Raw genomic sequence first — 12,007 nt, forward strand, 5'->3', positions numbered from 1 at the left:
CGATGACTGCAATCCAAGTAAGAAAAACATTTTGCACTGCAACCTCTGTACATAAATTCATCAAGCATGTACACACACATACAATCACACAAGAAATATTTCATGAAATAGAATATGTGTATGTTATTTTCCATTCTCTATTTCTTTTTTTTTTTTAATGCTGGTTATGATTCCTTAATTTTGTTTCACGACCCACCAATGGGTTGCAAAACAGTTTGCAAAGCACTGAATCAAGGTCAACATTGTCTTTTTCAAGCCGACACAACTAGGATGCTAGAGATTTTCTCAGGAACCTACCAGAGCTGGAATGGAAATCCAAGGTGGTCTCTCTAATACAGGAGGGATCCCCATTTTTCTGAGGATCAGAGCTCCTTTTTGTTTCCCCAAAGTCTTGGGAGCACATAGCCAGAGGGGAGGGAATGCCCAGAGGTTTGCATTAAGTGGCATTGCTGACAGAGGCAGAGAGTTCTGCCACCTCCAAAAACCTCAGAGAGGAAGGTGTAGTTTCAAAAGCAAATAGGTGAGGCTCTGAAATCTCCCAGACATTTTTATTTACTGGTTGGGATTCTTGCATCATCAGACACTTTCCTGAATGTTTCTCTTTCCTGGACACCCAGCTCCAGGTCAGCCTCCTTTAGTAATCCACTTTCTCCCATTTTCCAACGATGTCTAATAGTCTTTCTTTGTAGTTTTTCAATTCATTGTAGTTCCAGTTTCTAAATACTTTCCCTAAACAATTTCCTCCTTCCTGTCAAAATCATGATCTTAGCAATGAGAGTCAGAGAGGCAATTCTATGTATCTTGTTCCCACCAATATTATCCAAAAGTTATCCAAATAAGACCATGCTTTCAAATGTTATCTACCAAAATGCCGAGTGATCAAGATACAGGCACCATATCAAGGCCCTCCTACAAGCCATCTGGGCAGAACTGGCCCTTTTCCTCGTGAAATTATCTTGTAATCTTCCATAGAACTTCTTGAAATCTTCATCTAAAATTGCTATTTACTAGACTTCTAATCTTTTAAGGAACGCTCTAAAAATGGAGAGCCAAAGGGCACACTGTGCACTGGGTAAACACCAGTCCAGCTTTCTGATTGCTTATTACTTATACACCCTTAGAGAGTCTGTAACAAAGGGGCCTGCTGTTTGCTTTGCTTAATCTGGTCTTAAAATCTCTGCTTCTTTGTCAGAAAACAATATTTGCAATTGTAAAAAAAATATTTACCAAGGAACTTAGATAGCATAAGTCAAAGGCTAAGAGTCAAAGGTCAGTAGTTCTTACTCCAAATTTCCCTGGACCCGAGTCCCTGCTGTGGAGCTCAGCTGCACCAAACAAACACGCTGCTTTCTGGGTCCATTAAGAAGTGGATGTTTTAGAAGGAGAGGAAAAGGAAGGCTGCAGCCTGTTCCTCAGTCAGAAGCATGAACCGTCTAGCCTGCCCCACAAAAGCCCTGCTAGATCTTTACAATGCAATGTGTCTCCGTGGGGATATTGTAAGGACTTACCCTGTTTCACAGACTTGGGAAAAATACTCAGCTTACAAAATCCTAAAGGGCAGATATTCCTCCCATGGACAAAAATGACAATACGCTCCTCTGTGGTTCCGGCTAGATGGGCACCTACGCATCTCCTAGGGTAGGGCCTCCTGCCTGACAGCGGGGGACAGACGTGTATCCTGAGCGCTTCTGTGGGGACCCTTCTTAATCTACAAAGCTGTCTGGGACATCTGACCCTGTGCACTAAGTTCAATGGGGTTTGAATTTACCCCCTCCTGTTCACTGTTTTCTGCAGACCTGCCATTGGATGCCTTTCCTAACCACCCGAGGACCCAGCATCTGAGAATGATGCCCCTCAATCCACTTTTCCCCGTTTGTTGAATTAGTTCTAGGTTGTGGCCTTGGGGGCCTCTACCACGAACCGGAACTCAGGCCCGTGTCACAAAGTGCAGGTCTGCAAGGCCTGGTCCCCAGTCGGGACTTGAGCACAGTGGGAGGAAATGGAGTAACCAGAAGGGGGCCAAGGAAGTAGCGCTCATGAAGCCATGACGTTCTTCCACCCGCTAAGTGAGAAGGCTCTGAGGCAGGGCTGGGCCCTCCACGCTGGTGTCAGAGACCTACCTCCTGGTCCCTCAACCCATGGAATCTGTGAAGAGGACTGGGGTGGTGGCAGCTCCTAGCCTACTCGATTTGTCCCTCATTCTTGGGTTGTCTGTTAGGAGACTCTATAGTTCTCCGTAACCTCTGTCAAATTCTTGCCACAATGGCCAGTCTCTCTTATCTTATCAGGATAAACATCACTGGTCAATTCATCTTGGCCTTTGATTCCGTCCCGAAGGAGCTTCTATCAGGAGCACAGCAGTAATTATCACCTGCAATGGGCAGCACTGAGCGTAATCAGCCTAAAGAAATGGCTTAATCCGAGAATCTTACCTTGAAGAACCAGGCCTTCCTTCTCGATGGTGTAGACGAATGTGGTGAAGGTCGCCAGAGGGGACTTGGCAATGAGAATCTGCACAGAAAGCATATTTGCTCAGGATTAGTCAAAGGAAATAGAGATGAGCCTCTATTCATTCCCATTCCCACTTTGAAACAAAGTGGGAACATGTGACTATAAACTGTGAGGTTTGTTTATTGTGAAATGATTTCAGAAACAAATGGGCATTATTCCTTCAGTCAACTGATCACCTTGGAAGGCTGTACATCAATTCTAACTATTCTACCACTGAATGCCATATTCTTGAACCAGTTCTAGACATAAGTTTCATTATGATATCGCATGCCTAAATAGCCACCTTTCTGCCCAAAGATAAATTTAGCCTGTCTAATTTCATTCATAACTTTAGCTATTTTACTAAAAGAATAAAATAAAAGATAAAGATTTAACATCACTGCAAATATTCAAAATAACTTGGTAAAGGCAGAGCCATGACAGGTTGCTTTGTTGGCCCCAAATCTTCACCAAGTCTGTATTCACACCCTTAGCCATGTGACTACATTCCCTTTTACATGAGGCGTAGAGTATTTCCCATGGCCCTGCACTGTGGGTTTGGCCACAGGACTTGCTTTGAATAACAGATTGTGCCAATTCTTAGCCTAGGCCTCAAGAAGCCTCACATAACTCCACTTGTTCTTTTATGCTTCTGCTACTGCCAGAGAGAAATATGTTCAAGATAATCTGTTATCTCATAAGGAGAATGAGAGACACCTGACCCAGAGCTGGCCCGCCAGGCCCAGTCTAAACAGCCGACCCCCAGGAGACCCACATACACATTGGTTAAATGCTTATGACTGTATGCATGACTCTGTGATTTTGATGATGTTGTCACAAAGTATTATTGTGGTGAGAGTTTACTGCTATATCAGCCAACATAAAATATCAAAAATATTTTGAGCAATGGCATTCTCCTAAGAACACCCACCTAAAGAACACCCACTATATCAGCCAACATAAAATATCAAAAATATTTTGAGCAATGGCATTCTCCTACGAACACCCACTTTAAAGGGGATGGTCATTTGGTTGTTAAAAAAATTACTATCATTAACACCCATTATCACACTTCATATGATTCCACAGAACCTCTAAGAACTGGCAGATTACTGTATTATAACATTTCTCCTGAAGGAAGATGAATATCCACTTTCCGTTTTACAAATTAACATCATAAAAAAATAGTGATAGGTGGGCACAGAGCCACTTAGGTAATCAGGGAGGCAAGGGAGAAGGAAGAAATAATTTCAAATAACCAAAAGGCTCACATGTACTATCTCAATCTATCTCAATTCAACAAACATTTACTGACTGTCAACTATGAGAAATGGTTGAAAAGAATGGTAGAAAGACCACACGTTGAAGTCATGGAGTTTGAATCTATGTTCTCCCACTAATCAACTCAGTGCCCGTGGCAGCGCTTGTGATCTCCCCCAGTCGCCACCCTTTTCTGGTTAGTTAACCACTCGCCAGGTTTCAACATTTTTCTGCCTCTTTTGCAACTAGATGTGGCTATGTGGCTAAGTTTTGACTAACAGAATGTGAGTACAGTGACAGTTAGAACTTCTGGATTATAAGAAAATTATGGGCTCTTCACTTTCCCTTTCCCTCTTCCCAAGGGTAGGAACCAGCTTCAGCCACATCCTGGGGGATGATGAAGCAATATGGGAGAAGGAAGCTGGGTGGCCTGATGAATCAGCAAAGCATACCACCTGGGGTCACCTGTCCAGCTCAGTACAGAGCCACTTGTCTGAACCACCGTATTTCGGATGTCTGTTACTATGGTGTAGCCTGAATTCTACCCAGTACTGAGGCTCTGGACAACCTCACCTTTTTGAGTCTCAGTTTCCTTATAGGTAAAATGGGGATAACAATCTCACCTAAATGAGATTATTTTGAGGATTAAATTAAGTATATAAAATGCTTGTGTCAAACTAAGAAACTTAGTTTGAACGTTTCCAACCAACTCACCACATGTTTCCCAAGTACCACTTAACTTTTACTCACCAAAAACCAATATACTTTGCTTTTACTAGAAGAATTCAACTCAAGGTGAATCTCAACTTTTATAACTGCTCTAAAGTTACCTAAGTAAACTTGCTCATCATTCTCAGAACCAATGAGTAGATGGTATAGGTGGGCATTTACATCTTCACATCAAAAACATCTCACCTGAAAATTAAGGTGAAACTTTTCTCAGAGATAGTTTAGGGATGGTTCAATGTGAGTTTATGGACGCCCCTTGGTAGGGGAATGGCATGGTGGAAGAGAGGACAGTGTTTCTCAAGCTTTAATGTTGGTTTGAATCACCTGCAGGTCCTGTTGACATGCAGATTCTGATTCAGTAGGTTTTGAGCGTGGCTTGAGAGTCTGTCTTTCTAGCAAGATCCTAGGAGATGCTGATGCTGTGGTCCATAGACCACATTTTGAATAGCCAGGTTCAGGAAATTAGCCTGACTCTAGAGTCAAAGATGGAGAAGAAAGAGACAGGAATCCTGGAGTTAGTTAGGAAGCTACTGTAATAATTCAGGCACGAGATGACAAGAACCTAAACCACAGGTGTGTCAGGAAGAATGGGAAAAAAGGAAATGGAGAATAGAAATATAAATCCTTTAGCTCAAAGAGCAATAGAAATAAACATATCCCAAGCCTCAGATCTTTACTGCCTGCATGAAAAAATTGGACATGAAACCAAAAGGGTATAAATAAATAGTATTCAATAAAGCATCACACTATAGTTTTGAAAATTTATTTTATAGACCACAGAATCTGAGACTCAGACAAAAGCATGTGATATTCCAATGCAACCACTAAATGACATCTGGGCCTAAGCCTTTCAGCTCAGTGGTGCTACCTCCATCATCTGACAGCTTCCTCCCCCAGGGAGCTCATGCCCACTCTGTGAACATGCCCAGAGCCCCAGCCAGGAGGACCTCACACCTGGAAGTACCTCCCTTCCAGGAAGTCAAGGGGCTTGGACAGGTCATTGATTAATGCCCTGTCCCTCCCAAGCAGGGTTTAAAATGGGTTATCCAAAGGATGATTGCATGCAGTTAGAAAGAGGAAGTGATCAGTTACGTCAGATGAATCCCACTTCCTTTTTTGGCAAAGAACTTCCAGATTGATAGATCAGAGGGCTACCACCGGCATGAACTACTTGATTTTCAGCAAAAAATGTAACAAATTCTCAGTAGCCTCCTAGATAAAGTAAAAACAAGTTGGGCTGGATGCTAACACCATTAAGTGGATTTGAAAGCGACCAAAAGATCAATAGCAATCTGGTGAGGGGTAACAACCTCTAGTAGGATGTACTTGATCCTATCCTTAGTCCTATCATATTAAACATTTTTACTGACCTGAATCAGGACACTGATGTATTCAACTGTTATATTCAATCTATACAACACATCTGGGATCCAGCAGGGAAGAGAACTGGCAAAAATTGCTACCTTAATAGAGCTTACATTCTAAAGGAGGCAAAAGATAATATACGAAATGAATAAGTAGTGAAATATATGGCATATTAGATGATTATATGTGCTATGGAGGAAAAATAACAGAGAAAGAGTATAGGAAGTGTACTGGATCAAAAGAGGGGTCAATTTAAAATAGGGTAGTAAGAGAAGACCTCATTGAAAACGTGACATTTGGACTTGTGACTAAACCAATTGATGGGATGCTGAATATGGTAACAGAAGACAAAAAACTTTAGGAGAAGAGTTACTATATTAGATTAGACAATCATTATATGAAAACAAATCTGAATTTGGTTACAGTGTTGGGACAAATCCTACAAATCTTTTAGGACACAATTTTATTGAAATACATGTAAGGCCTTGGCCTTAAGAATAGAGGACAAACTATTGGTTACAGAATGGGGAAGATGAGATTTAACATTCAGAAAATGAATTAGGTGTTGGTTTACTACAGTTCAATACCAGTTGGCTGTGAGATGTGGTTTGCAAAAATCTAGTGTGATCCCAGGTTGTATCAATGGAGACATAGTATCTAGAACAAGGGAAGTATCTAGAACAAGGTTCTGCTCTTCTCATTCAGCAAACCATGCTGGGTGCAATGTGTTTGGATTGGAGCCCAAATTCCCACAGGGAAGTGACAAACAAGAGGACAACTAGGGGAGAACCATCAAGGTGGTTAGACTCCCAGAGCAACCCATGACCACAAACACTTCAATGCAAACATGCTGGTAAGAGGCCTGGGGTGAAGATGCATATTGCTTTTTTTTTTTTGGCGGTACGCAGGCCTCTCACCGTTGTGGCCTCTCCCGTTGCAGAGCACAGGCTCCAGACGCGCAGGCTCAGTGGCCATGGCTCACGGGCCCAGCCGCTCCGCGGCATGTGGGATCTTCCCGGACCGGGGCACGAACCCGTGTCCCCTGCATCGGCAGGCGGACTCTCAACCACTGTGCCACCAGGGAAGCCCCGCATATTGCTTTTAATATGAGTTTTCTGACCTGGAGATTCTATAGTGTAACATAGTATAGAGGGGAAGTGTAAATTAGCTTTTTAGCCCAAGAGATTTCAGAAAAAAAAAAGTGATGCTTGCCACCTATCTTTGGGAATACATATTGACCCTTCCCTTTTTTAGACTTGAATGAGTACCCCATGCCCTTGTGCCTTTCAAACAGTAAATTACCCTCTTATGAAGCAAACAACCCTCCCTAGCAGATACCTTAGGCTATTCTGTTTTAGATGCTGTCAACCTATAAAGCTGGGGTGTTCTAATCACTGCCTGACTTGTGCTGCTGTCAGATGTCCTTCTGTCTTCTTCAATACATAAGCCCTGCAGGGAGGGCCTGGCTGCTTAATAAAATCCCGGAGCCTTAGTGAAAAATTTTTTATCATACTCAGCCATGTGTGCAGTGTGTGCAGCTAGCTTTGGAACCCCCTGAGGGTTCACGGAAATATGTAGTTGGGTAAGAATGAGTACAGACCCATGCGGCTCCGAAAACCCTGGCACTCCACAAGGCAGGCGTGTGGTATTGTGAGCCATAATCGCACTTCCTGCAAATAGCCAGACTGTTTTTTCTTGAATGTTTCCTTCATATCAGACAAGCTCGACTGTAGCTACATCCTATTGGATACACTTTCTCCTCTCTTCACCTATCCTTGCAAGGAACGTGTTCATCAATATTTTTAAATTATTCGAGGAACATTTAAGGTATACCTAATAGGTACTAAGTGTTGGGCCCCAAATCCCACTACTGTCTGCAAGTAATTTCCATTATTTGTACCATCCACCCATCTATGCATGTACCTGTTCAACCCATAAACATTTACTGGGCAATCTCCCTTGTGCTAGGCACTGTTCTAGGTGCAGGGGACATAGCAGGGGGCAAGACAGATGCGGTCCTTGCTCTCATGGAGCTGACGTTCTGGTGGCAGAAGATAATACAAGGAAGCCTTTAGGCCTTTGGGCTTTTTTTCACTTTGACCTTCGACTGTGAGCCCTTCATTCTTGGGCACTCATTCAGTCCATCCATCCATCAGCAAACATTTACTGAGTACCTACTATGGGTCAAGAGGATTCAATTTGCGCTGTGTGAATTTGCACTTTTTAAAAGACTGCCATCTGAGACACGCAGATATAGAGAACAAACTAGTGGTTACCACGGGGCGGGGGGCTCAGAGGGGTGGGGGGAGGGGAGGTATAAACTACTGGGTGTTAAGATAGGCTCAAGGATGTACTGTACAATAGGAAAATATAGCCAATATGTGGTGGGAAATAGAGCCAATATTTTATAATAACTGTAAATGGATAGTAATCTTTAAAAGTTGTACAAAAAATACACAAAAATTTAAAAAAAGAAAAAGAAAACACACACACAATCATAGCGTAGACCATTAATTAAACTTCCACCATTAAGACGAACAACAACAACAAAAAAGAGTGTCATCTGTTTCTACCTCAATTTATTTCCTAGATGTATGTTCTGAATTCTTGATGGGATTGCACAGATCAGGGGCATCTCCTCTGATTCCATACCCTTCCATCCCATAGGGCCCAGTGCAGTGCTTTTTTGCATGTGTGGGCTCCTAAGATGACTGATGGGCATTTTGTTCACTGTTCCTCACTTTATCCCCATGCTGTATGTGTGAAGGTTTCTCCCAGTGTACAAGCGAAAATCCAGAGGCCTAGGTACTCTAAATAAAACAAGGGAGGAGGGGCTTCCCTGGTGGCGCAGTGGTTGAGAGTCCGCCTGCTGATGCAGGGAACATGGGTTCGTGCCCCTGTCCGGGAAGATCCCACATACCGTGGAGCGGCTGGGCCCGTGAGCCATGGCCGCTGAGCCTGCGCGTCCCGAGCCTGTGCTCCGCAATGGGAGAGGCCACAACAGTGAGAGGCCCGCATATCGCAAAAAAAAAAAAAAAAAAAAAAAAACAAGGGGGGAGAAGATGGCTCTTGGAGCTCACTGGCCTCCCCTTACAGACCCTCTTCCCCTTCTTTACATCCCTCCACTCAGGTACCTATTTTGCTCTGAGCAAATAAGTTGTCAGCTGATTCTCTTCAGCTCTAAAGCATAGCTGGTTTAAACCTTCCAGTGTTCCCCTTTCTGGTGTTTGCATTTTAATATGAGACTCTCAGAAAAGAGGAATTGATCTAAAATGGTGGAAAGTCCTACAGGATTGGGGTGGGGGGGGCCTTCCAAGGTTCCCACAGTAATGATGATGATGGAAATGACAACCAACAGACGTTATTCCTCAGAACAACCCTTTGAGGTAGGCAGCTCATAAGTGCCGAAGACAGGATTCTAGCCCAAGCCACTAGTTCTATAGTCTGTACTTTTAACCAGCACGATGGTAGCCCCCGATTTGTCAAGCACAGATCAATCCACTTCCATGGGATAAGACATCAAAGAGGCGGAATACATAACACCAAATAAGGGCATTCCTTCTGCAGCGTGGATATGGCACGATTCAAGCCAAAGAAGGGAACCGGACAGGGCATCCATGCAGGTTGATTCAGCTGTTCACAAGCTTCCTCTGCCCTTCATGTCTGAATGTCCAAATCCTACCTACTCTTTGAACCCCATAAAAATGCTACCTCTTCCAGAAAGCGTTTGCCAATTTCTCCAGCCTGGGGTAATGGCTCTTGAACCCACCACACTATCTGTACCTCCCTAATAGCACTTACTGTTCTCTCCACCATTTTTTTTTTTTTTTCTGCGGTACATGGGCCTCTCACTGCTGTGGCCTCTTCCGTTGCGGAGCACAGGCTCCGGATGCGCAGGCCCAGCGGCCATGGCTCACGGGCCCAGCCGCTCTGCGGCATGTGGGATCTTCCCGGACCGGGGCACGAACCCGTGTCCCCTGCATCGGCAGGCGGACTCTCCACCACTGCGCCACCAGGGAAGCCCTCTCCACCATTTTATAGTTAATGTTACTTGAATTTACTACCATGTTTTTGAAGGCAGAGACCATCATCATCATTGCTGCTCCTCCTGGTGCTACCAGCCTCCAGTGTGGGGCTGTATGCATAACAGAAGTTCAGTTATGAAATACAAAAAAAAATAATGGTGACCCTCAGAAGCTCTGACTCATACCCATTTTGAGGACTTAACTGGCACCCCATTCCCAAAGTTGGGGGACTTAGACGATGCCATAGAAAAGAGCAGGCTGCCCAGTCAATCACTGCCAAGATTCTCGGCTTGGGCAGGACCAAAGTCAAGTCTTTGGTTTCAGCTTGCTATAGCATCACATGTTTTTCCTGGCGTGATCCCACTTCCAAGAGGCTCAGAAAGTGGAAAGGGAGCCACAGAACAGAAAGTGCTGGGCTTAGGAACCTCAGGCCTCCTCCAGGATGGCGACACCTTCTAGGGATAGTGCCTGTGCCTTTTTAAAGTATAGGTGCGACCCTCCTCTGGAGCAACCCAGCCTAGCCCGTCACCTCCACGGGTGGCCAGGAAGGCCAGTGTGGAGAAGACAGCACAAAGATGTCAGGAACCTTGGCTACAGGCTATCCTGGAGGCTGTTTTTATAGAGTTCTGGTCCTGGCAGGGTATATGAGTTTCTGCAAAAGAGTCCTGACTTGAGGAAAAAGTGAATTTTGCCTTTGTGGCCCAGGGAAGCAGACATGAATAGGCAGCCGTGCGCTGAGGGTAAGCTGGCACTGGTTCTTCCACTTTCTCTTCTCCATATCCTGTGCCAGGCAGGCTTCCTTTAACACTGCTAATGAATCCTTCCTCTCTTTTATTTCCTTCCCCTTCCCACCCATTACCCCAAATCTCATATTGGTTGGGGGCAAAGGGCAGAGTAAAATGAGCTGGCAGAAGGAAAGTGTAAGCAGAGTTTCTTCCTGTAGGGGCAGGTGGTAGGCCTGGTGTTCTTTCTGTCCCTTTCTTTCTATTTACAAAACGCAGGGCCTAAAGACAATGTAATGTGTTTAGCCAAGAAAACTGGAGTGAGAAGCAGTTGAGTTGGCTAGCTCAGAAATAGGACTTTGCATCCATCCACAGTTTCCTAGCTTGCTAATTTTTTAACCCTATCTCAGTCTCCCCCATGATCAGCAAGATTATGTGGCAGTGGATGGACTCACCAGTGACGCTCTTGTTGAACATGTCTAATACTTTCATCCGTATGCAAGGGTCCTGCTGAGAAGCAAAGGGAGCAAACCCACTGACTCTAAAATGTCCTTCAACAGGGATCCCATTATCTCATTTCAACTGGATGCCTGGGCTAATAAAACCCATTGCTAAGCTAACCAAACCTTTCCTCTAGCTGTGCCAAATGTCTGCGACACAAATCCTTCATGCCAGGGATTTTCCTCCTTGTCCAAGACTTAGAAAAAGGTTGTTTTCTCAGCTGCTTTGAAGCCCAGGAAGAGAGCCAGGGAGGCAAACAAGCCAGCCAGTCTTGCATCAGATAATTCAACAGGCTTTTGATAACCTCAAGTCTTCTGTCCCTTCTCCAGGTTGAGCTGAACTCTCCAAGCCAAGGGACAGAAAGGCCGGAAATGCTCCAGACAGGAAGATCTCTGTGGCTGGAAGGAGGCCACAGGATCAGGGGGGCTTGAAGTGTACTCAGTGATCCTCAAAGGAATTCCCTAGTCATTGTGTTAAGAAAGCTGTAGGGAAAGGTGGCAGAGGTCCAGGTCTCAGTCCATATCTGGACTGTATACTGATTAGAATCGGCTCCATCACTTGGAAGATCACTCTCCACGGAACACTGAAGCCTCAGTACCAACAGCTTTGCAAGATTATGAGGGGAGAGTAGAGAATGAGTTTAACGGTGTCTAGACTGCTTTCTCAAAATAGGGGAGCAAGATCTGTAGAAGTAATACAGTGCTGGAAAATGACAGGGTGGAAAAATGAACTGTGTTTGAGCAGGCATGAACTTATTAATTTACCTACATGTGGCCTATTTCATAACTTTTCCTACAGAAACTGGGGGCAGAAATCTGAAGTTGATTTGAATCCCTTACGAAATATAATTCTAGACCCTGGGAAGATTCTCCTAGAAAGTTTGGCCCTGAGGCTACAAGATCTTATCCCCCCCCC

At 44.3% G+C, this 12,007-nt stretch overlaps 1 protein-coding gene across 5 annotated transcripts in view; it reads right to left on the minus strand.

Moving 5' to 3' along the window:
- RAD51B (RAD51 paralog B) overlaps positions 1-12,007 on the minus strand; it is a 687,571-nt gene that overhangs the window by 83,884 nt on the left and 591,680 nt on the right. For all 5 annotated transcript variants that reach the window (XM_079913113.1, XM_079913114.1, XM_079913115.1 and 2 more), the window contains one exon: positions 2,433-2,511. In XM_079913113.1, the coding sequence (XP_079769239.1) occupies positions 2,433-2,511 (79 nt within the window). The remainder of the gene's footprint in view (positions 1-2,432; positions 2,512-12,007) is intronic.

The sequence above is a fragment of the Stenella coeruleoalba genome (assembly GCF_951394435.1).
Source record: "Stenella coeruleoalba genome assembly, chromosome: 2".
NCBI lineage: Eukaryota > Metazoa > Chordata > Mammalia > Artiodactyla > Delphinidae > Stenella > Stenella coeruleoalba.